General features: G+C 33.2%; 1 protein-coding gene across 2 annotated transcripts in view; it reads right to left on the bottom strand.

Moving 5' to 3' along the window:
• Positions 1–3575: 3575 nt before the first annotated feature.
• Positions 3576–27926, bottom strand: part of LOC129968569 (uncharacterized protein CG43867-like) — a 118884-nt gene continuing 94533 nt past the window's right edge. For both annotated transcript variants that reach the window (XM_056082589.1, XM_056082588.1), the window contains exon 32: positions 3576–6882. In XM_056082589.1, the coding sequence (XP_055938564.1) occupies positions 6622–6882 (261 nt within the window). In that variant the 3' untranslated portion in view covers positions 3576–6621. The remainder of the gene's footprint in view (positions 6883–27926) is intronic.

Genomic DNA, 27926 nt, shown 5'->3' on the forward strand with positions numbered 1-27926 from the left:
AAAATCTTAAACACATAAATTTATCTGCATGTTATTATATTTATAACTGAAAGATTAAAAAACAAACAAACATGGAAATTAAAAGAAAAATGCTTCGTCAATAAAATTAGACGGAAAATGAAAAAAAAAAAAAAAAAAAAAAAAAATGACACGCAGCCGCCTTTAAATAAAGAAATTTAAAAAAAACACACACACGCTTCCTCTTCTAAGATAAATGATTTCGATTTTACAGCAGAAGCATCGAAATGGCGAAATAAATTTAAAAAAAAATTGTAACAAATCATAATTGGACATGTAATTTTAAATGCTATATTGGACTTTTATGGATGCCAATCTAGATGGTTTGTCATTAATAATTTTGACAATAACACGGAGAACCAATCATTTATCACTATAGATTCATTTGAAATGAAATTTTTACGAGAGGATGAATTATTGCGTATTATTATTAAACGAAAAAGGTGCAAAGCTTTATTTATTTAAAATAAATAATGTGAATAGGTTTGGCATTTATAAATCTTTTACTGAATACAATTTTCCATAGTTTTTGGCTTTGATTTTTTTTTTTTTTTAAATAATCACTTCAAACGCTTCAATTCACACACGAGAACTCAATCATTAAGAACTCAATAAATTATGCACTACAGGTACGTGCAATAATAGATTTACATAACGGAAGAATTGAATGTTTTCGCATTTAATCAAATGTTAATACATGAAAGAAGCTATAAATAAAACATTCCTTCCAATTAATTTTTTTACTTGACTGATTTGTCATTTTCTCTTATATTGACCCCTTCGTATGCTATGATGTGTCTAAAACGCGATCATATTACTAAATTTATAACTTCAAATCTGCGATTAAGTGAAAGTATTAAGTAATTTAAAATGCAAAAATCACTTAACAAGACTTCGACATCTCTAATGATATAACGTTATATCATAATATCTCTAACGATATCTTATTATAAGAATTTAAATAGTATTAAATGTTCCACAGGCCGCCGTCTTGGCATAGGAGTAGCGCGTCTTCCCCATGTCCCGGATTCGAGCATGGTTGCTCTTCTTCTATATTCTATCTGTGAGATGTGTGAATGTGCCCTCCTGTAAAAAGGGGTTGTGCAAGCGAATGTGACGCATGAAGTCATACTCTTGGCCCTAGTTGGCGCTTCTGAAAAAACAAGAGATGCTCAATTCGGCGGGCTTGTAAAGTACCATAAATAACAACAACGTTTCAAAGAGGATGTATCATTTAAGTAGGTAGTTAAATTCGAAGGTCAAGAAGTTCAGACAAGGATAAATAAAACTTTGTGGCGAATTGTGATGAGCGAGGATAGAACCTGTGACCTTGTGGTTCGCAGTCCAGTAACATGACCATGATACAAAAGCAATTGCTCGGGTAGCGTAGTTGTTAACAAGCTTATATGCTATTCACTATAACTTTATTATAATAACTGATCATGCATTTTTAAAACGTATACACAACTAGCATACTTCTTGATTGAAAATGGCCAATTAAGAAGTTGTATTCAATTCCTTCTATCTCTATTAAATTTATTCAGAAGTACGAAAAGTAAAGTTGGCTTTCCTGGCCTCCCAACTTAGCCAATAAAGCATTTTTGACGCCAGACCATACCCTCGCATTTTTATTACAGTCCATTTTGACTAGAATTTCTAAAAAGCATGATTTCCTCATTTATCGCGCGTTTTTAATGGTTTGTGGTATTTTAGTAATAATGTCTCGGTTTCGGGACCAAAACCTTCAAATTTGGCTCATGTTAAATCCAACATAAGACAAACTTCTCGTCGGTGTGGTGCGAGAATTGGGGAGGTGAATGTCAGTTAACGTTTCGTTCTTGTCATCTGATGGCGGCTTAAAATTGCGAGGTCCAATATAGCCTTAGTATTACTTCAAAACCGGATGGTAATACTACTAAACCTCATTGTTTTTTTAATAATTTGATCAAGGCCGAATTAAGCTCTCTAAGGGCCCCTTACACAAGTATCGGGGTCTCTTTTTTTTCTCTCTTTAATTTCCTGCATCAGATACTTTTTATTGATTTTAATTTTCTATACAAGCAGTTTTATATAGAAAATTCTGATATACTGATAAAACATTTAAATTTGCATCGAGTTCCAGAGAATTAGTTCCAGCATTTGGCATAGATAAAAATATTAAAATTTAGTTTAAAAAATAATTTCAAGAGAAAGGAAAAAAAAAAAAAAAAAACTTTTGACCGCAATGTAAGTACTATTTAATTAGAGAATCAGGCCTTTTTCTTTTAATTATAAAGCAATATTTTTTGGGGTTTTTTTTTAAATAACATAATCTAAAACTTGTAAAAAATAATGAATGGTGGATAATATTTAAACGGTAGTTGATTTTAATTTGAATCAGTTCGAGTACAAGGACCTTTGTAAATTAAATAAAAGTATTAAATTATTATACTCGGAAAATATCCAAAATTTCGTTGCCCGTAGTCAGTTAACAAATTTGCCAATTAAATAAACAGTCACTGAGTATGACCAATGCTTAAAGGCATTATAATCTGATGACAAAATTCACATAGAATTAGGTATTAATAAGGCGATAGGTCAAATTCAACATTTGTAAATCATCTTATGCTACTTAATCCGTATAGCTTCCCAACACGCTTCTGCTTTTCTCCGCGTCTTCCCCTCTTCGGCAATCCCTGATTCTCTGGTCATTTGACCTCCACCCACGCTGTCATATTGGGAGATTATTTCTCTTTCCGAGTAGCCAGAAGTAGAATCTTATTGCTCAGATGCAATATATGGCAAAAGGGGGCGGAAATCGATATAAATAATCGTTCTTGTTTGTTTCATAAGGGTAAAAGACAGACCAGAAACGCTCAGCTTCTTCAGCAGGTTTTGCGATTTCTCCTGTTATTAAATATAAGACGATGAATGAAGCTTTGATTCTTAAACATTTCTAAATAACAAATTTTATGAGTTTTTGAAAAAGAAAGAAATCAGAAAAAGAGCCCCCTCCCCCCCAAAAAAACAACAACATTTTCTAATAAAGATATTCTCTTTTTTATCACTGGTTTACCAATAGATCGGACCCCCCGGGGACACCTCGAAATGAGGATGAGATGCTTCCGGCATGGTGGTTGTATCTCGCCACCCTGGAGGGTACACTAATAGGTTGGGGATCTGACTTCTCCCATCGATGACGGGACGTACTTCCTTCGGGGAGGGTTGTACCGTGGCCGGTGACGGCCCTTAGGACTCAACCACAGTTCCCGCCAATGTTGCTGTTGCGGCGGTCCGGTCATTCAATTTTTATGGTTTAAATCCGTGTGCCTTCGTGGTGGGTCGGAGAGTTAGATGGTTGACTTACCAATAGATCGGTAACGTACAGTTACTTTTATTTCTTATTTTTTTGTACAATTTTTCAGAAATATCTTTGTACAATTTTGTACAGAAATATCTACCGGCAAAATGAAATTTTCGAGCGGGTGAATTTTGAAAGATAAAACTTATAATTTGTTTCGATAACACAATTTAAAAACTAAGTTTACATGAATAAACAGTTTAAAGAAATCAAACACTTTTTTTCTAAAAAACACTTTTATTTTTACATAAAAAATCAACAGAAAATTACACTAAATATAGTTCACAGCAGCAAGATTAGAAAAATTGTGAAACACAATTCAACCTGAATTTGAATACAGTTCTTACAACACTACATGAACTTAAAGATACGACAGTTACACGAAGAAAATTGTTTTTAAAGAAAAACACTACGAACTAGTTGCAACGGAATAAGATCGCACCATTTTCAGTCTTTATTTTATTCTCTTCAAAGTAGTTCAAAGACTATTTTTTTGTAAGACAGGGCAGCTGGTTGCTAGCAGCTGATAATGAACTGTTTAGACAGTTTATACAAAAACTCACGAGGAAAAATTCATATAGAAATTTCCACCTCAAAGTTTGGAGACCTTAAAAAACACACACCAGCATTTGAATGTCAATTCACATTTTTCTTTTTTTTGTATATTTTTATCTTTAAGATACTAATTTCTTAATGTAAGCAATGAATGAGTTAGTAATAATAATTGCTTGAAGGACTCTAACCACATTAATGTCCAACTCCTGTTTTGCAGATTGAAAGAAAAAAAAATCATTCTATAAAAATGCATTTGCAGGAGTATATTGAAAGCCTTCATACATCTTATGATATCAAAATGTTTTTGTAGATTTTTTTGAAAGTAAGACTATGATTTTGGTCTCGATTTTAATTAATAACAAATAATTATAGTTGAAATAAATAACAATAGTATATAAAGAATAGCAGGCATAATTGCTGAAAGTACTTGAATGTATAAAATTTGATCATTAATCCTACATTATACATAAACAAGGCAAGATTAAGCCTTGTAGGTGTTTTTTAGGCAATGCAAATGTTGCCAAGCTATTTTTTTTATTGATTTAATTAAATTTCTATAGATTGTTGTAGGTAGCAAATTTCAGACAGTTCGAAATAACAAAACATTTGTTTGAGGGACACTTTCATGTCATATAATTCAGTATGAAATTCAAAATTATACATGGAATTCAAGGTTTAAATTTCAAAATAAATTGTATTCAAAATAATAGTAATAATAAAAACAAAATTTATTAATAATACAATTTAAATAATTTTAACTACTTAATAAAAATTTTGAAAGATAAAAAAAATTAAAACAATATAATATGAAACTTAAAAAAGTAAGCAAAGAATGCTATCAAAAGAATTTCTAAAATTAAAGCCCCATTTAATTTTAATAATTTTAAGCAGTCCTAATTGAAAATGCAAAACTAAGTTACCATGAATATAAAAGCGAGGGGGGGGGGTTATGAAATTTCGATATCTAATAAGTAGCCATGTGTTTTGCATACCTGATAAATTGGCTTATCATTTGGATCACTAAGTTTTTCATCTTAATTAAGTTATTTTGAACAATTCAGTAATTAATAATACTATTATTTACTTACTACATTTTTGACTTGAAGAAATTTAATTACAATGAAGTAATTTTAATTAAAAAAAATTGTTCAAAATTGATTTTTTTAAATCATAAATTTTGAATTTCTTTTTTTTTCTATTCTTTCTTATTTATTCAGATTTAAATATTTTTAATCAAAAAATTAAAAAGTGCATAGCAGTTGTGGAAAAAAAAATTATGTTTAGAAAAAGTTTGGAATAAAATTGTAAAACATATTTATTGGAAGTGTAAATATGTAAATTTGACGAAATTTCTATGAAGAATTATACTACGACAGGAACAGTCTCATGCTAATTTTAGTAATACTCTGAATTTTTAAAATTATTCTTTCAACACTCAAATCCATAATGGAAAGTTTGAACTCATTATATTTGTACCATTTTGTAATTCCTGCTAATCAGACTGAAGAAATGTTTTATTCACCAGACTAAGACTTTTTTTAAAAAAAAGTTCACATACCATATGAAATTTTAATGCATAACATATAAAACTACAATTCTTCCTTCCTTTCAGCTATTAAAAATTAGGGAATCATGCAATGAAAATGTATTTCAGTCTTTGGTTGTTTCAGCCATACAACAACAAACAAATCAGATGTAAAAAAAACAGTATCGTTTTATAATAGCAAAAATAACAAAAGTTTTAAGTCATTTTTTGTAAGATGAATTAAATAAAAATAGTGAAAAGAAAAATATAGGAAATAAATAAAGCGAACACATCAGTCTTTGTCCAATCCAACAGATTTATGTGCTTTGGTATGCTATTCCAGCATTCGTAAAAACATTATGATACGATGTTCTTGAAAAAAGTAATGGCATGAGTGCAACAACGAAATAAGATACAAGACAGCATCAGTAAGAGCAACACTTCTACATAATAACTAAAACGTATATTTATAAATTATATTTCAAGTAAATATGACATCTGCATGCATCTCATAGCTGCCTGTATAGGCTGGTTTAAAATTCTAATTCATTTTTAAAGATAAAAAATGTATAAACCATAAAACTATACATGAGTCACAACTCATAAGATATTTAGTTTTAAAACAATAATTAGCTGCCATATATTAGCTGCTCGAAAAAGAAATTAAAACATAATTATGAATACATAAGTTCTTATTTTAATAAGTTAATATATGTATGCTCTCTTGATATTTAACCGTCATTGTTTCTCAAAAGTTAAGCAATGTAGAACTTGTCAAATAGAATAAAAATGGCAACAAAATACAAATATTAATGAAAATAAAATGCGATACAATAATTCCGACTATTTCATACATGATCGTGCGCATGAATAGTATGGCACAACAGAAAATGAATGGCTCACTTATTTTGCAAATACGCACAGTTTCAAATTTGTTATTATTCGGAAAAGACATCGACAAGATTCCTTCAATATATAAACTTCATCATTACATTATTGCACAAGAAACACGATGTGTACAGCTGACGGTTCACACACAGCCTGTTCGTTTATAAAAAAATACTTAAATGCACACACAACGGAAATAAAAAGCACAGAAATCAGCATAAATATTTGGAGAGTCTTTCAACGTTCCCATGTTAAAAAGGGTGTGCATAGCACTCACACGCATAAAAAGGTATCATCATGTGCAATCGCTGCCAGCTCGCTTCTTGCAGAAGGCTCCGCGGCGGTTGTCCAGTTCCGTGGAGGTGGACATGGCCTTGTTGGGGTCGTAAGGGGCAGCTCCGTCATGGGTCCCGCGGGGGAAAGCGTCAGGAGTGGCGGAGGAACGGAACTTGGATGACGTCCGAATCTTTTCGAGACGAGCAAGGGATGAGGACATGTTGCCACTCTTGCTCAGGGCGTTCATGTAGTCGGCAATCAATAGAGTAATCTCAAGAATCTGTAAAGAAATTAGATAGAATATATTAACAAAAGAACAGTCATAAATGTAATCTGTCTCTGGCAGTTAGTCGTCTATTAAGACTGCGATATTTCTTGAAATTATCTTAAAAATTTGTATTTGCATTTTGAATTCTATTAATTTTGTTTCATACTAAGGGATTTGGTAATCTACGAATAAATAATAAAGATGAACGCGCGTGTCTATGTGTCGGTGCTCAATAGGCCAGACTATTCGATCTATAGGCTATTAAATTTGACTCAGATGTATACCTTTGAGGTGGAAATGTGCACCTCAAAACGTGCTTTTTTTTGAAAAAAAATTAAAAGGCATTTTTTAATGGTAACTTACGAAAATATTACAGCATAAACAGCAAGATTTGCACACAACAAATTTGTGGTTTTTCTCATACGATGCGAACAACATATGAGGCATATGGTGATTACATGTTATGTTAGTGTCACAGGACATGAGTGTCGTGACAAAAGTCCAGTTATATCAACAAGCACTTTCGCTCCATTTTGAAATACGCAGCCCAAAAACAAAATTTGCAGCAGAAAGCACAGAAAGAAAATTCAAATTCATGAATCAATGTATTATGATCAATGTATTTGAGAAATAATAGACATAATGACCTGAAAATTACATCCAGAAGCTGTCTACGAGCAAAAAAAAAACTTCTAACTTCTGTTCTAAATGGATCCTCTATTATCAAACATTCGTTGCCCACATTAACAGAAAATATGCAGCCACCAAATGCTTCCCTCTCCTCTAAACCATCATGATTTAGAACTGTTTGAGTCGATTTCTTTTGTTCGACAACCTTTTTTTGTAATCTTAAAATCAGACAAACACTTTTCCAATTCACTTCAATTCTAAGCTTGTTCTGCACGCAGACTTAAAATGTACTTCAGCTTAATTTTTGAGGTTTTCACAAGGTTTCATTTTGCACTCAAGGCTGAAGAAAAGAGTATTGGTTTAAGCTAATATCAAAGTCAAGCATGCCTGTAAAGTGTATTTTCCAGCGACGGAGTTATAAATGCAGTGCAGCATTGTTGTAGCTTTTTGCATTACAAAATAAATTAAGTCCTTTATACGGCAATTTAATATAACTCTTTAAGGTTGTTTATAAAATGAAATATAACTAGAAGAAACTATTTAGAGTGAAAAATGGAATAGTTTCAGGGAATAGCATCTCTTTCTCCCCAATTCACATTATCTTAGGCACATTAGAGATAATGTGCCCTTTCTAGACTTAAAGGGGGGGGGACAAATAAATCCAATTCTGGTTTTATGACACAATTACTCAAAACAATTGCGCCGATTACAAATCAACATGATATTTTGAAAAAGATAGGGAAAAAAACTTCTGAACATAATGCAGGAGAAAAGTTCCAGTTTTGTTTGTGTACGTAATAACTGACCTATGTTCAATATGTGACTAAATCACATCTCAAATCCCCCCCTTCCCCAAAGTCTCACTCAAATTGCTGACGTAATTTCACCAATTTTTATTTCACATAAAAGCTCATGACAAATAGGTTATAAGTGGTCGCCAATCCCGCAACAACAGTCATTTTGGAAAGTTACCAAGAAAAAAAAAATACTGCTTCATTAAACATTCCATATGGGGCGGGGATATACCCTACATTTCCCAAGCCTCGGCCACTCTACTGTTTTTTTTATTTCTCATGAAAGCTTACGAGTCCTAGATCAATGATCGCACTTCAGTTTTTGAGAGATATCGCAAAATAAAACCTTGGCTCGGATTCAACCTCAACAATTGGGCAATATTCGCCACTTCACATGCATAGTCAACAAATTAGAATGTGATATATTCACTCTGTATGTTCCTTGATTGATATAATGTAGGGTATCAAAGCTGGTTGACATGATTAAGTTTATGTTATTAGTATAGTGGTCGAACAGCTGGTGTTAAAGGCGATAAGTAAAATATCGTAAAATACCGTATGATAATAATCACCGGTGATTGACATGTTACTTTTCGTTAATTCATTGATAAAATTTTCATTCTATGTTGACTAACAATACACATTAATATTTACTAAAAGAATATAATTTTTTAAAATCTTAGATTAGAATAAAATGAATGCACCCAAACGTATGAAGTTTTATCGGAATTTTATATAAATATATTGTTGTCAGGGTATCAAAGAAATCGGACATTGCAGGCTGCACGGAAAGGCTGTCATATTAATTAACAATTAGTGTGTTAAGATTCTTTAGTCTTAGGGAAGAGAAAAAAAATATCGTTTCCTAATTTTCAACTAATCTTTTATCTGACTTAGAGCAAAACGGAAATGCGTTAGAACAAATTCATTTCTACACGCGGAATCATCTAAAATGATCAAGCGATCTCTTTAACTCCTCATTCATAAATATTTCATCTCTCTTTTCCACTTTTGAGGCAACCCAACACTAATTCGATTACAAAACTCAAGCCAAGAAAATGATCGAGCATCCATCCATCCATCGCTCTCACGCGCGCTCATTCTAAAGAATGAAAAGCCCAGCAAATAATGCCGGGTGATGATCCGTTCCAAAAATCAACAAGCGTAAAAGCGAAACCCTAACAACACTCGAGGCGACATCTAGCGGGGGTGGCATTTATTAAGAGGTCGAGGATGTAATTCATAATCTCCGGATTCCTTTATTTCGGGGGAAGCCGCGAAATTCCATTCGATTGTTCCCATCACGCACCCGCGTAATTAAGGAGGGTGGGTGCTTCTTCCCCCCTCTTCTCCCCGCCCGTCTTTTTATTCTTTACAGAAACCCACTCACCGAAGAATCTGAGACCCCCCTCCTTTTCTTGGAATTCCCTCAAGAATGTTCAATCAAATGAGAGGACGTCACGATTTTGAAACTGCAGCAGCAAAGGCTCGAGAAACATTAACTTAGTAATATATATTTATTTTTTATTTTATTTCAGTACAGGTGAGTGTTGGAAGGGTTTTTTTTCCTCCATTTTATTTTATTATTCTTAAAAGTGGCCTGCTTAAGCAAAAGATAGGAAAAGGGTACTTGGAACTGGGGGAGGGGAAAGGTAGCGACGAAAAATAAGTTATATGATTATTTTATTCCATCAAATGAGATAAAGCCTACCAATTTCAGTTTTATAAAATCTCGAAAGTTTACATTTAGTGTATATGCACAGATGTCCCGTTAATTAAAAATTAAACAGAGCATCATTTATATGCAACTTTTTCAAAATTGTTACAACAACTGAAACGTATTTTTCAACTACTATAAATCTTAAGAAAGTTAAACGATATAGCGAGGATAACTAATGCCCGGATATAAAATGAATTTTCTGTTCCCTGTCGTCGTTAGTGATTTAAGTAATTGCAAGTAGCACAGGAGACATGACATTACTTTTTTCATTCTTTCATAATATTTTTACTTTAAAAAGTGCCACAAATGCTGAAATATTTTTCCCATACCGCTCCTTAAGATGGGTGCTGGTGGTATTCATCTGTGTTCCTCGATCGCTATGACAATGAAATTAAGATATATATATGTTCAATTTAAAGCTACACCTGTACATGACTGACCTTCGATATAATCGCAATCAAACCCACGGATCTATAAGTTGAAACAGTAGTCTCAAAAATGTTACGAAGTTTAGCCAAAATATCTTTTTTCAACAAACCTCTGATTAATAAGTAAATATCCATAAAAGACAAGAGAGGGCCACCTCCATCGACTCAGAACTGATTTGCTGACAGATTTACAAGATTAACCTCATGTTTCCAAGCTAAGATGGGCTAATGGAAGATGAAATCCTGTAGCATATCCAGAGGTGTCAACTATTGAACTGACTTATCATACTCCATATACCGGAATATTAATTGCATACTCAAATATGGGAATATTGCACAAATGAGCGCCTGCTTATGGGATATATATATTCACAGTCGTTCGGATCGTCTGGTCACAGTCTCTACCCGAATCAATTTGAGGAATTCATCCACCAGTTACCGGTTCTCGGAATAACCGGAAAATTCACCAAAACTCACATACATCTAGTCATCAACAACCACCAGTCTTATATGATTGTCAATATATCCGCCTTCACACCAGGAAAACATCTGGAAAAGAGATTACCATACTTTATCTCCAACAGAGACACTCTGGATGAATATGCAAACCCTTGTCATTTTTACCTGACACCTCACTCAATAAATTTTCACCTCATAAAAAGGCAACCAAAACTTAACACGAACCAACTCTGCCTATTAAGGAAACAAGGAATCGAGTAAGCAGGTCTTCGAAAATCACTAGAAGGGTCTGAAAGAATTAAGAAAATCTACAATTTAACATGGGCCAAGTCCAGGAGGATTTTTTTTTAATGTAGAATTTAGAAGCAGCTAATCTGACGAATAATTCGTTTGGGGAATATATGAACTAGTATTGCGAGTCTCAAGAAGTATAAATATATATTTTTTAATGTTCATTGAAGTTTGTGAGGTTTATTGGCGCAAGAACCATTATTCGACGATACTTCGCTATGTTTACTGAAGATTGATCTTTTAAAAAAATAATAATAATAACCAATTTGCCCTTAGTACACAATTGCACTGAATCAAATTAATCAATAACTCGAATTCTATCCCAGAAATTGCTTCAGATAAGTTTTTCCGCAATGAGATCTCTACAAATTGAAGAGAATTATATCAATTATGATGCTTGTTGGCACTCTATCAGACAAATATTTGAAATCAGTCATCAATATCATCTAATTATCACACCAAATTAGATTTATAAAGTCGGAATATGCAACACAATGAATTTTTAAAATTTTAATTAATTAAAAATTAAGCGAATTTTCAGCGCTTTCTCTGCAATAACTTTCGAAATTTATTAACACAAAAATGATTTTTATAGTGTTTTAAAATTAAACAAAAATATTTTTAATAAGATCAATGTGAACTTACAATATTGCGAAAGGTAGCGTTTAATTAAAAATCAGGCAACTCAACAGTTGTTTCTAATAATATTGAAACGTCAAGGAATTAAAAGTCCATTACCAAAGCACGTACAGAACAGATGTAAAGCCATTAAAACATGGTTTCACTATCGATTACAATTTGATGTTTAAAAATACCTTGTTGAGAAATTTATGAACGTCAAATTATGCACAAGATGCTTATTTGAAAATTAATATAACCAATATTTGCGAATTTGCAAAACGCCAGAGGCGACTCGTTAAAATTAAATTTATCTGGACAGTTACAATAACATTATCATACTTGGTTTATAAACAATAACATCATTCAATCAATTTAAACATTATAAAATGATCAAAATCTGAATAATCTTATTACTATGAACCAAATTTTGGCAAAACTTTTGAAAGATTAATCCAACCTAAAAAAGGATTTACTAATGCACAATTTTAAATATTCCAGATATCCATCTATTTGAATACACATATTTGAAATTTATAACCTCGCTTTAAAAGCAGACAGTGGCACTGGTAAAAAATGTTTTAACTTTTTCACCACGATAAGAACCCGACATTGAACAAGAATTGGTAAAGCAAATTTAAATACCTGACTGAGATAATGGATAAGAAAGTTCATCAGTCGTTTGCTTCCAACACTTAATATTAGCTTTGTAATTAGATCATTTGTGGCAGGTATTTCATTTTACATTAAGATAGGGCATTAAATGATGCAATACTAAACGAAGAAACTTGTTTTTAAATTATAGTATCAGACAAAGCGATTTTTCTTACAACAAAAGACAGTCAGATAAAAAAAAAAAATAAATTATCATTCAATTTGCACATTTATTGCTTTTATCAAAAATACATCAAACACTGACTTCTTAATTAAATTTGAAATAAAATAAATTTCAGTGTTTATAAGAGCGTATAATTTGACAGAGAAAACTGGTGTGATATGATTACTTATTTTAAAGTTAAATGTACATAAATTGTAATAAAAATACCTTCATATTAAGTTTTGGCGTTCTTAATTTTCAAAAGTGATTTTAATATAATCATATTATTGCGCCATGTGACATGCATAATTAAAAATCGTGCAAAATGATCTATAAGGTAGGATGCTGAATTTAAAATTATAAAATTTAAAAAGAATTTTTAAAAATTAATCAGATTTTTAATTAAAAAATTTTAATGCTTATCTTCATTAACTCCAAAGAACTTGAATAAAAGTCATTTTTATACAATTTTAAAAAAATTAGATTTTTATTGGTACCAATTTCATTTTTGCATTTTCCTCTCATTTTAAGAACATTTTCCCATATATTTTATATTAATATTTTTTATTGGTTTAGCTATTGAATGTAGAGTTTAAAGGATTTTAAATGCGCAGTTTTTTTGTGAACGTTATCTTTTCAACAAGATTAAAAAAAAAAAAAAATTAAATAAAGATACTGTTCGTTTCAATATTCTGAGACGACTACTTTTCGACAATTCTATCTCATTAAGGGGTGACACGCGGATAGATGTGCACGTTTCCGGAATTGACTTTATTGTTAAATGTAAACATCTCCTCCTTTCCTCTCACCCCTATTTTGACGCATTAAACCCATCCTAAAGCATGCGTAAAAAAAACGCGGAGGGTTTTAGAATCCGTTGGCAAACAATAGACAAAACGAGCATGATGCATTATCATGTTCTTATGCTTCGGTGTATATATATTAGAATATCTTTTTCATTTATTTTATAGTTAAAATATCTTTGTTACACAAAATATTCAAAACCTATCATTTCTAAGAAAGATCCCATATTTTATGCCATTCTTGATAAGACTGATAAACAGCTAGTCATAACCGGTTAACTGTATTTGACGAGAATACTCGTCATGGAAAAAGTACAACATTTTGCGCTATGATGAGTTTATACAATGACAATTATTATATTTATATATATATATGATTATAACAATTTAGGTACGTATTTTCCGAAGAAGTCAAAATAGTTAACTAGTTAATGTTTATTTATTTATTTATTTTTTTTTGAAGAGAGTGTACAAGATATGCAGTAAAAATTTGGGAATAGTCCAATAGTAGTTGACTGTGGGTGATTAGGTTATTTTTTAAAAGGCAAGTACATTTTCCAAACATTTAACTTAAGCACGTCGAGAAGACTGCCATGCTGAATTCCAAGTACGACATTTACATTTTTCAAACTTTCATTTGAATCCAACACTAAGACAGATACGCCTCATTGCAAATATGCCACAAGACGTGCGAAACTGGATACAAATATGAGCATCTTATATGAGAGATATGACGAGATATCAAGAACTCATCCTCTATTAATGTTCATTCTTCAATAAAACAGTTTTAATTTTTAAGAAGTTTATGTAAACAATTGCATTTAGAGACTTTTGCAATCAAGATTTGTTCTTTCATTTTAATTGGTCTTTCAAGAAAATGAAAGATCATACAAAAGCAAAATTGTCGCAACTCATTCAATATCAAACATATTTATTCATTGCAGCTTTAAAAAAATATCGAGACGCATTAATGCTCTCAATGCAATCATTTGTAAAGCAAGCAGCTACAGCTAGAACAATAAGGGGGGCACTTATAAATATTAAACAATTTGACAAGATCAGCTCGCTCTGAAAATCCAGGGGGAATTCTCTTTATTTATTTACCCACGAGATTAATTCACCGTTCCACCCCTGTCAGATGCAGTGACTCCACTACTCAGCGCGGGGGTGGAGGGGAGAGCCTCACGCAATGTCCTCCCCTCCTCTCGTGCACCCACGCACTTCTTACGGACTTTTAACGATCGCATTAACAAAATGGCACTCTCGTAAAATTTTGACGCTGAATAGAACAGAAAGCAGAAGAGGCCTTCCTCTCGCAAAACAGAAGAAATTGAGATTTACTGGAATATATTCCATGGGGGTGGGTGGATTCGAGAGGGGGGGGGATGACCCTCATTATGTACGTAGTAGTGAATGGGGAGGGTTGGGAGGAAAAAAAATTCTTGTAAATTTCAGATTGGTTTTCCGAAAAGCGCACGAGTCAGTCATAATTCCCGCCAGCGTGGTTGTGTTGTGGAGGGTTCCGGAAAAAAAAAAGAAGGAAAGGGTGAATGTATGATTGAGCACATGAAATGTAGGAGGGGAGGATGAGTGCGTTGTAGATGAAAATGGTTGCTAATAGACTCGACCAGAAGTGGATTTGACTTGGGAATCTATCAGGTGTTGATACAATGGTGGAAGCAGGTTCACCACGTAACCCATTTTTAATAGTCAGCTTTAATTTGGCGCCATCTGTGCGTTTTTAATGAAGTTCATTTTGCAACTTCCTTAATTCGTCGACTCATATCTCATTTCCAATTAGGTGGACTTCTCGTTGAATCAATACCTTTCGCATATCTTATAAAACTTAAAACATAGTATTAAACTTGATTATCCAAATTGACTGGGATCGTAATCATCTCCGATTATCAAACAGCAGGAACGGTCTCCCAAAACTTTCTTGCATACACTCTAATAAACTTATAAGGCTAGAGAACGCCTTATACGGCATTGGCGTGGATTTGGCATTTTTACTGAATCTATCGTGCCATTCTTGGCGAGTTATTTGGCGATTCATCCTTCGCATAACGTCAATAGTATTCAAAAACCGAATTGGTGTTTTAGATACGTTTTTCTCAACCTATTAAAACAAAAATTTGACACAAAACCGCATTTGTAGTCACAAAATCCTAAACAAAATTTGATAATTAAGTCATTTCGTTTTTGAATTCTCTTTTATATATTTCTGAAAATACAAACAGTCAACTCTTTGTTGGATTTGATTCAAAATTTGATAGGTGCCCACGAAATATACTTTAAATCTGCGTACCGAATTTTATCTATCTAGCTCTCTTCGTTTTGTAAATATCGTGTTAATTTATGTTTGGATGGACTTAATCTGAATAGATCTCATTCAAAATTTGATAGAAATCTACAAATTTGGTGTAAATACCATATGCCAAATTTCAACTGTCTAGCTCAAAGCGTTTTTAAGTTATCTTAGTCACAGACAGGAGGATATTTTCCCAAAAATATGTTTAGGGAGGTCTAAAGAGTGCAGATTCATCAAAATCTCAAGAGTTCGAATTTTTTGACGATTACTATATTTTCTTTATACTACGTATACAAGAAAGTAAAAAACTGGTTAATAGGGGCTAAAATGTAAATTACGATTTTTTTTCTTTCATATAAGGCTTTTCAAAATTCTTTAAATAAAATTATTAAATAAGCCCGCAAAATTTACCACGTTTACAAACTATTACATTAATTATAAAATACATCATAAAAGGATTCCGAGAATACTACTGATTTTCGCTATTTCCATCGTGTTTGCCCACTGTAATTTGTTAAGAACATATTCTACTGCCGAGAAACTCTAAAATGTCCTGACACATTTAGAGCGCCAGTTTTTCATGAAAATGCATGGAATTCGTTTACATTACTATTAATGAGTTGAAAGAGTGAAATTATTTTGATTATGTATTTTTATTTCTAATAATAAACTTTTAATTTTTTTTTTTTTACTTATAAAAGATCATATCCCGGTAAAAAACCTTTCCAAGTCTCCGTATATTATTGCACTGTCAATTGTGACAATCTTTTTGGAGAATAATAGCTGTATAACACAACACCGTTTTTCTTTCATTACATGTATTACTTTTTTAAAGCAAAATTCTTCAGTCTCATGCATTTTTATAAATATAAGCGCATATATCTTATTACAGCACAAAAATACCAATTCGTGAGTAGTATCCTCCAATTACTGTAATAAGAACTCATCATTTTGTAAGAACATATAAAAAGGAAGACCCGGATTCTGATTTTAGTTTTGCTTTAGAAATATAAATGGGCTGCAATGTAAATAAGTCTTCATCTTATAATCCCATACGGGAAAAAACAAAACAAAAAACGCCCTGTTCTGAAAGATATCCAAGACACATGAAGAGACGTGACTTCTTCCCAAGAAGAACTATCTCCTTATTAACCCCCCCCCCCCCCCAGTCAAAAAAACGAGCACCAAATATGTCTATTTATTCGCAGCAAACACATATAATATCCCCCCGACGACCTGTTGAGCAAACGAGTGCTTCGCAAACAAAGGTAATAAAGTTCCCATTCCCCAATGGGTAACGGCATGGCAGAGTCCCGCTATGCTGCAACAGAGGTGAATACCTCCGTGGCTCTCTCTGTATAGCCCGGAAGATAACTATCAGACAATAGACGAGCAGGGGAAAAAAAAAAAAAAAAAAAAAATCAGACTATTTTGTTCCGTGTGGTAGAAGCTGTTTTAATGGTCCAGTGCCGCCGATAGTAGGAGTGAACGGTATCGGACCGATTGTGGAACGAATGGAATGGATCGAATAAAAAAAGTGGAAAGGTTAGCGTGTTTTTCTTTTCTCCTGCTGGTGTGATTCGGTAGGTGTAATACACGAGTTTTGGACCGTGGTAAGTAAATAAATGCAAAATAGGGTCAGAAGTGAGGTCGGTATGTTAAAAACGAACCAACAAAGATTAAAATCAACATCAGAAATGCTGATTCCAGCGAAAGATTACGAAATGTGGTAGCAGATAACATTTATTGAGCTAGATTTCAATAATTGTTGTTGCTGCTTATCCCCCCCCCCCTGGATTGAACTCCAATTCAAACCAAGTGATCGGGGAAAGAGGGTGCCAGTAGCTTCTGAAGGCAAGGACCCCTGAGCACCCGAGGGAAGAAGTCTGACTTTAGCTCATATGATGACACTCACACACTGGCTTGCACAACCCCTTTTTACGGGGAGGGGCTCTTTCACACCCCTCACAGATAGAACATAGGGTAAAGAACAACCATGCCCGAAGAAGGACTCGAGGTTAAGGGGAAGACGCGCCACCCCTAGGCCAGGGGTATCCCCAGGAAGATTTCAATAGTTTATGCCAAAAAGTGCAAGCATATTGCAATCACTCAATGTGAAGATGTAAACGTTGGTAACATAAGTATGAATTATGCTATTATTATGTAGATAAATAAAATAACATTATATAAATTTTAAATTCAGTTGTATTTTTTTTCTTTGTTTTCATTATTATCAGCTCTCATGCAATGCAATTACAAATGCCAGCCGACATATGCTTTGGGGAAAAAGTACAGAATTTCGGTAAATAGTTTCAAGAGTATCAGACGTTTAAAAGATTTGATCACAAACTTATTCCAACGACAGGACTAGTCATTAAAAACAGAAAACAGCAAGCCTATAACAAAGGAAATCAATGTGAATGGTCTCTCAAAAATTTTCTCGCATATTTTCTAATAAACTTGACGAAACAGACAACGCCTTGGCATGGCATTTGCGTACAAATGTTTGGAAAATTTGTATCTTAGACACGTTTTTCTCAACTGATTGAAACAAAAATTTGACACAAAACTGTACTTGTAGACACAAAATCCCATACCAAATTTCATATATTTAGGCCATTGGATTTCTGAATTAATAGCGCACGTTTCTGAAAGTACAGACTGACCAACAATCAACCCCTAGTTGGATTTGGTTCAAAATTTGATAAATGTCTATACTATAGATGTTAAATCTGTGCACCGAATTTTATCTACCAAGCTCTCTTTGTTTTATAATTATTGCGTTAACTTTTAATCGAACAGCCGGATTTCTTCTGAAAAAATTTTACTCAAAATTCGACAGAAATATGCAGATTTCAACCGCCTAGCTCAAAGCGTTTTTTTATTTATCTTTGTCACAGAATGCCATTTTCCAAAAACGTACTTTTTGAACTCATGAGAAGTCTAAAGCATGGAGATTTGTCAGACTCTCGAGTTTTCGAATTTTTGACGATTACTATACTTTCTCTATACTATTTCTTTATTATTATACGATTGCTTTACTATTCTTTCTCTATATTACTATACTTTCCCATACGGGAAAGTAAAAAAGAGGGGAAGGGGAAGAGAGAACTTTTCAGAAGTAAATAAAATTTTATTTCTAGTTAATTTTTAAAAATACGAGCAACTTACAAATGAAATTATGTCGGAAACTTGATTCAAAAGGCACACATTCAGTTACTTATCACAAAAATAACACACCAATAATGGCCTTGATTAAATGATTTCAAAAATAATCGCAGAATTTTTCGATCCTCCTTTTGAAAAAAAAACACTTTCGCGTCATTCTAAACTCAAAATATTATACAAAAATCAGCACTCTCATATTCATTTAATGTATCAAGCACACAATCAACCTTTTTCACTAAAGTCAAGAAATTCTCCAGTCTAAGAGAACGGGGGCGAAACCTCGACAATGAACTTAGAGAGAGAAAAAAGGGGCAAGAACAAAGCTTGTCATCGTGCCAGCAAACACAGCGAGTGACCTAGATAGAGCGGCCTTGTTCTCACTTCAGACGCGTGCGTGTGTACTACCAGCAAATTTTCCACTATCAAAGAGAGGGAAAAAACACAGTCGTCTTTCCCCTTGGAGGGAAGTTAATACGCACTGAAAATCCCAATTTTTCACTAAATGTCTGAAACAAGATATGATAATGATAAAAGATAGGGTAATTAGGGATAACTGATTTAAACAATCGCTGCAAGTTTTTATAAGATACAAATCAGTTGAGTAAAAATATTTTAAATTGGAACTTGTAATTTCTTTCAGTAAAATATTGTCGAATTGTGTGAATTTTATATTTTTATTCTTTTTTCGGTGATTTCTTTTCTTTTCTTTCTTCTTCTTCTTCTTTTTTTTTTGAACTAAAAAAAATATCTTTTCTTCTTGGGACGTCACTACAATTAATTAATAATTTCATCTTGAATTTAAAATTAACAACTGTAATGCAAAAAGACTTTAAAATCCATTGACCCACACCAAACTCTATCCTATTAATTTACATTTGTAGTCATGTGTATGTCACACACACATTAGCTAATGTATACAAATATTATTTACGGTTTTTAAGAAATATTAATTTATATTTTTCAATTATCAGAATGTAGCGTCTTTCATTCAGTTTTTCCATTACGAATCAAAACAGGAAACCATTAAAATAAAAGTAATTTTTAATTTTTTCTCTTTATATTAATAAGATAATAAGTTTGAAAGCAGATTTTTCTTATTATATCATTTTCTAAAAAGTGCGAAAATTATTTTATTTTCTACTTTTTGGGATTAAATTTATAGTCTATTTTTTATAAATATTACGTAATCATCAAATGAAATTCTTTTTTCAAATTCACTATGATGTTTCACTATGACTCACGTGCAATCAAAATTTATCAAATTAATCCATAAATGAGAACTAAGTTTTTAAAGTATTGCATTAGTCTAATGCCATCGAGAATACTCTATAAGCCCTAACTCCACAGAAAATGCGTGAAAAATCGATCGCAAACTTACCTTTTTACAAACATGAAACAAGTTAAATGCGTAAAAAGATTTTATTCAATGACATATCAAGAATAATATGCGCCAAAAGCGATTTTTTCTTCTTCATTATGTTTATTTTATTCGGTCTTGAAAAGAGTTAATATGTTTGCGTCGCACAACTTATACACACACACAACGCGTGGAACTGTAAGCGAACTTGCATTATTAAAAAAAAAAAAAAAAAAAAAAAAAAAAAAAACCATCGTTGTTCAAATAAGACAAAACCTTTACTTTTGGGTAAAAAAAACAAAAACAAACTATATAGTGTATATAAAATTAATCTTAACCTTTTTGATGATGCATGCTTGTATTCAAATTCGGTGAATAGAATTTAAGCTGAACTATCAAAATAGTTGTTTATAACTTTAAATATGATAGCGCCAAAATTTAATTCATTTTTACTTTCTCGTATACATAGTATAGAGAAACTATAGTAATCGTCAAAAAAATTCGAACTCGAAATTTTGACGAATTTTCTCGTTTCCTTCCTGAGTCCGAGAAATACATTTTTGGAAAATGTCCGTCTGTCTGTGGCAAAAATAACCCAAACACGCTTTGAGCAGGACAGATGAAATCTGGCATACGATCTTTGCACCAAATTGACAGATTTATTTCAAATTTTGACTAAAATCTGTTCAGAGGAAGCACGCCTGTCAGAATATAATTTAACACGTTAATTACAAAATGAAGAGAGCTAGATAGATAAGATTCGATACACAGATTTAATATCTATAGTGTAGGCAGCTGCCAAATTTTGCGAAGCTGCCAAATCCAACAATGGGTTGGTTGTCTGTCGGTCTGTACTTACAGAAACAGTAAACGCGAAAATTTGAAAACGCAGTAACTTAAATATATTAAAATTTTCAATGGGATTTTGTAATTACAAGTGCAGCTTTGTGTCAAATTTTGGTTTGAATCGATTGAGAAGAACAACTCAAAAGCAGAAATGCTATTTTCAGATATTATTAACGGCATGCCAGGAGTTGATCGCCAAAAAACTCGCCAAGGATAACACGACTGATTCAGTAAAAATGCTCAATTCACGCAAAATTGTTAATATTTCGTAATTATTGTACACCATTGTTGTTTTGTAACTATTGTACGCAAGGCATACTCAGGTATAATACCTTTCATAGAGCATAACCATTCCCGTTGATTATACAACCTCTTATATTAATGTTTATGCATCAACATACTATAAAGAATTAAATCTAAGAATTTAAAAATAAAAGCAACTTCTCATATAAAAATCGAGCTAATGTACTTCTCCAAAATGAAACAATTCAATAGATTAACTACAAGACATACGCCGAAATCATATCGTAAAAGTTCTTTCGGAAAGAGGACAAACACCCCCAAAAAGCATATAGAAAAAAAAAAAAATAATAATAATAAAAGAACTCCTTGCAGACAATTAGGGGAAGAGATTCCCAAACCTCAAGAGATACCTCAGAACAAGCGGAGACACTCATGCGGGAGGTTCACATTCCAGAGATTCCGAATTTGGGAACAGCATTGTTGCCACTTTCGGGTCAGAATTCCTTTTGTGCGGTGGTGGAGGTCGCGTCGCGGAAGGTAAACGGTAGGAAATTACAGGGTAGATTATTCACAAAGTAGAGGTCCGTATCGGCTTCCGAATCAACAATGAATGTTAAGGTAGATGGGTCAACCGACCTTCCAACAATGCTTTGTCGTTTTGGAGATCTGGTCACATATCTTTGAACGGCGAGTTTATCAGCGATTTGTAAGAAGAACTGATTAGAATCAATGGTGGTATTAACAATGGTTTTTATCAACTTTCTGCTTCAATATATAGTTTTAAGTTGAGGTTACAGAGTAATCCATGTTGACTCAAGCAGTTAAAAATAGTTCGGCTTTAATCATTTGTTTTACTTTCAGCCGTCAGTTTTTGAAGTGGCATTGGTTCGTTTGAAACGAATTGATAAAACGTATCGCAAAGCTTCTGTTCGTGTGCGTTGACAGATGAATACTCATTCTATGTAGGTTAGTTTCTAGTTTATTACCGTTTAAAAAAAATGTTTGATTGTTACTTTTTATTATGATCATTACTGTCTATCTTCTTTTTCCTTTCTTTAAAATGGAATAACTATTTCTAGAACCTCTAAATAATCCATTTTTTTTGGCAAAAATCCAAAACTATTTACGATACATTTGAAAAACAAAAGTAACTCTATAATACCAGCATAGCATATTTCAACATTAGACTAGACAGACTGATTTTTTTCTGATATATGTGGGGCAATAGCTACGATCCTAACTACCTATGTATATATTTAAACATCATGCAGGTAAACATTGTCCACCCGCCCGGAAATTCCGGTACGCGTGTTGATCATTAAAAAAGCATGCCTTACAACAAGCCATCTTCACCCATTTTTCCCGATTTATTAACAAGTTTTTTTTTTTTTTAAATCGCCTTTTTTTGTCTGTCTTTTTGATGCAATTTTTTAAATGAATTTAAACTAACTTCCTGACGACATGAAATTTTAAACATAGTCCAGAATTGGAAGATAATACAATATTAATTCGCTTTATTCGGTACAAATTTTGTCATCGGGTGAAGCTTATTGGGAAGTTAGTTTAAAATCGATAGCAAAATTTCACACACATAACACTATAGAGCAAAAAGTAATTATTTAAAAAAAATAATACTGTATTTTTACAACGGACTGAAAAGTATAAAATAATTTCTCCCTCCTCAATAAAGATTGTCTTGAAATCCACAATAACAAATGTTTAAGTTCACTTGAAGCGCCACCCCCCCCCCTCCCCCGGGAGTGGCGAAAGAGGAAACCCCTCACTTCAGACTGGGTTCTCGTGGGAGCTGGACCAAGAGATAGATAGATGTTCCTCTATTAAGCAAGGGTGTGATCTAATTTTGCAATTTTATGATGCCTTTTAATAATTCAATTAGAATTTAGAATCAAATCATAATGTGATATAACTTTTTTGAGTTTCACAATAAGCTGTTTTAAAAACTACAGTCTACATCATATTATTGAGTTGGAGACAACAAATTTTCAAGACAGTCTGTATGTGACTAAGAAAAATTAGTTTATAATTTTCAGTCAGTTTAAAAACATGGCATAGTTGATTTTTTAACTTTAAATAATGAATCAACGTTTAAACTTTTTTAGAAATTGTTTTGATTTTTCCTCCACATATATGCATCACACCCAAATTTAGAGCCTTAGACTAAAGTATTAAAAGTCTAAAAATAGTCACTAGAAGCATACTTCAAAAATTTATTATAGTGAATTTAACCAATATGCCTGATCGGAAATTAATGAATTGCGACATTTCTCCTGCAAATTATGATACAGAGATAGGAATGGGCAAACCCATGATAAATGCTAGCTTCCACTTATCTCCAAACTGTCATTTTACTTCAACTTTTAAATGTATAAACTATGAAACATGAAGTTATTATAAAGCAATCAAGACTTCCCACCAAAATGGCACTCTAGAAAACAATTAATCATTCGATTAATAAAATATGACATTCCTACACCACTTTTCATTCCAAATAATTGCAAGACTTTCATTCAGCAAACTGCACCACTCTTCTCAAATTAAAAACGTAACTCATGAATGGATTAGAAAAAGCCATGACAGCGGAAGAGTTATTTTTAACTCCAACAAATGGGTTACGAGAAAAGTGAATAATAATTACACAGAAACGCGAAGTACCGCGACAATAATCCAGTTAGAGCCTTTCTCCGAAGTAATCCCGGGCTTTTCTTTAACAAAGTTGTAGGAGGAAGAGGACGTGACGATGAATAGATTGAAAGCAGTCTTAATCGATTTTCGCCCTAGAGCCAATTCCCTCTTCTAAAGGACCGGGAGACAGTTCCGCAAGTTTCCTGCCCCCGCAACTCGCCCGATTCAACAGCTTGACAAGAAATCAGGAACTGTAGAATACATGTTTTGTCGATTGTTAACAACCGCAAGTTCTTTTTTGCGGGTGCACCGAAAGAAAGCTGGCAAGTATCCAGATATGGGTGGAAAGACCAGAAGGAATAAAAGCAATAAACATATTTATTGCGGGATGAAACCTTTTCATCGCTTCGATTCCTTTACATAGACTCGAGCGATGAAGTCAAGCGTTTAATTCGTTTAATAACCATGGAGTTTCCGATGATCTCGCTGCGCTTTTCGAGTTAATAAATTAACTGTGTATCTATCTTAACAACGGGTTCGGGCATTGAATTTATTGATTATAAGAAGTAAACTATACAATAAGAGAAGTGATAATTTGTTTTATAATCAATCATGTACGCCCTGTTTCCGTGGCTAGCGGTTTGAGGCGTAATAGAGCACCTTTCATCGTCGGAATGTGACTGGTTATGTCATCCGCATAGAGCTTCTTTTGTTATCCATTCACTAACAGGTCTTTCATGTCCGAGTACGGACTGATATTTCATTGAAAAACCCGCAACACACCAAGTCTTCATGTGCAACAACGGATTTCTGTATTTTCTCGATGAGATGATGGCACATTTACGACTATGTCGACAGCAGCACGAGAAATGGGAAAGGCTTTAGATACAATGACCAGACCCAATTATCTCTGTAGACTATGGCGCATTTACGGCTACTTCTGTAACAGCACGAGCTATGGGAACTAGGTTTTAAATGCAATGCCCAGATCCAATCATTTCATAATCTAAACTACGGTACATTTGTAGTTATATCTACAGCAGCATAAACAATGGGAACAAGGCTTTAGATACAGTGACCAGATCCAATCATTTCTGCAGACTAAGGCACATTTGTAGCTATATCAGCATCACAACGAGCAATGGGAACAATGCTTTAGATGCAATAACTAGACCAATCATCTCTGTAGATTAAGAACAGAATATTACAGTAATAACAAATATTTAACGGCAAATTAAAATAATTAAAAAAAAACAACTCAGTTTTTAGGAGACAAAATGTCAGCAAAATATTTAGCGAAACTGAAACTAGTCACCAGCATGTTGAGAATGAATGCATCAACAGGTACAAACCATTCAGAACAAGACACTTAGTCGTTGTTGACTGTATGAATTCCCGCAAATGTCGAAATAAGATTTCAGTTATTCTGAAATACTTGGTAAATATTTCATGAATATGTGGATAAATCCACAGCCATGAGCGAATTAATAATAGTTCTACCCTATGTCAACAATACCATAGTTGTTTAGACACCATAAGCTAAGTCAACAATCAGAGAAATACTTCACTACAGCCAAAAAAAGTTAATTTCTTTTTCTTCGTTTAAAATAATATTTGTTAAATTTTCCCAGGTAATGTGGAAAGGATAAATCTGTAGTTTAAATAAAGATTTAAAAAATAAATAAACGTTTATTAAACGCAAACTTTACAAAGATAGAACAACAAATATTATGCCAGTTTTGATAATGAATTTGCCAATACAGTTTAGTATATTTAACTCTTTCGGCCCTAATGAACATATATGACCCGGAGATCAGACTTCATTTTCTATTGGGTAAATAAGTCCTTCCTTAACACGGATTATCCTAGAAAGAATTACTTTTGCATGGGACTTAAAATTTTATCCATGCAAAAGTCGGGCCGAAATTGTTAAACAGTAAAATTTTGTAATCAGTTTTTCAACGAGAAGAAAGACAATACGGTAACTTAAATAAGAAAGAAGGGGCATTCCACCTCAATTATACAATGTAACAATTACATAGTCTCAGATCCATGCTAAATACCAAATAGGCCAGAAAACCAGTGTAAAATCAGTCATGCAGCCAACAAGCGAAAGAGTGGACTCATCAGCAAAATCAATCGCTGCAGCAACAGACGACATGACTCACTCCAGGAGGGATGAATCAGTACCCAGTTCCCTTTCCAGCTCAATCACGCGAGAGTTTATACTTCACGCGTAGTCCCTCTCACCCCCCTGAACGGCAAACGACACATGATTTGTCAGCAGACGATTGAGGGGAATCAATGGAGTGCACCTGCATTCACTTCTTCCTTTTCATCAGCGCGCCCCGCGGATTATTGTCCAAAAACCACTGTCCGCGCAAATTGGGGGAAGGCAGACAGACTCACGGCACATCAAACCGGTCATCCTAATTATTAAAGGGTCTTTGATGGCTTGTCGATAAAAGGGATGATGTAATTGAACGTAGTGAGTAATATTTATCCTTTATTGAGCTAGGGGCGATGAGTTAAGTGGGTGATTACGAGCAGTTCATTTCAGTCGCAACTATAATAGTGAGAGGAGTTTGGTTACATGAAAGAGGTTACTGTTTTGATACTTTGTATTCAAACCACAATTGCTGTTCAACATCACGTTGCATTACATGGATAAGAGTTAAAAAGAGAGAATGACGTAAGTTTCATCATATATCACTATAAATAATTAGTATCACACTATTTTTTAAAGTATCAAATATTAGTATATAAAAGTAGTAAAATTAATTAGTTTTGAATATCATTAAAATCATGCCAATTACTTTCTTTCTTCATTATAATTAATCACCAATTAAAACTGATTTTTAGAATCAGAATGAATGCAAAAAAATATAGTAATAAACATTAGGAACATTAATGCTTTTTTACAGATAATCATTTTTGTGGAATAGTTTCCAACAGACAAATGAACAGAAATCTTCAACATAAAATCAATTTGGACATTTTTAGGCCAAAATCTCTGGTAAAAACACTTTGCGAAAAATCTTATAAAACTGTATGAAAAAAGATTTATCTTTAAAAAAATATTTCAATATAGTTTTCGATAACAAAACAAAATCTAATATCTCCGCTACCTTCAACCCACTAAAAAGTATACAATACACCCACGGATTTGGAGATATGATAAAGTTCCACAGACCGTCAATTTTATTTGGAAGTTCATGAACTACTACAAAAGAAAATAAGATAAGTCAGATGGCAACGGAGAACCATCACAATACGAACTTTATCAAATGATGCAATCCACTAACCTTTGACCTTAAACTTCATACCGATCAGACAAATTCCTTCCTCCCACCTAACTAAACTAAACTACTTATTCAAGTAACATTTCATTAAAAAAAGAAAAAAGAGCAACAGTCACTGATAAAAAAAAAAGAAAAAGATCCACCAACACAGCAAAAGTAACCGTTCACCGGCCCATCCATCCATTCACGGAATCCAGCACGTGGGCGAATGGTGGCAGATTAGGAGAAACCCCGTCTCCCACCTACGCTCAAACAGGTAAGAAAGTTCGCGAGCAACCCCTTGAACTTTTGGAACTCCACTTCCGAAGGCGAAAAATCGATAAAGGATGGAAAGTGAATAAGGGAAACAAAAGCCCTTTCGCGTGTCCCCGCTTTCGAGCTAAAGGGTAACCTGCGGAGAGTTCTTTTTCATGTCATTCTAAATAAGGCCATCAAAATGAGTAGCCCACTTCCTACTCATGAAGTTCCGTGCGTAGGATGTGGGCGACTCGTCAAATTTCAATCAATTTTTAAATTATCACGACGACGTAGAAATGCTACAGAGAGAAAGAGCTTGGTTACACTACATTAATTGATTTATTGTAAACATGCTCCAAAGGTCTGCCTTTTATCCTAGATTATAGAAT

This window comes from Argiope bruennichi, chromosome 5 (genome assembly GCF_947563725.1).
Source record: "Argiope bruennichi chromosome 5, qqArgBrue1.1, whole genome shotgun sequence".
Taxonomy (NCBI): Eukaryota; Metazoa; Arthropoda; class Arachnida; order Araneae; family Araneidae; genus Argiope; species Argiope bruennichi.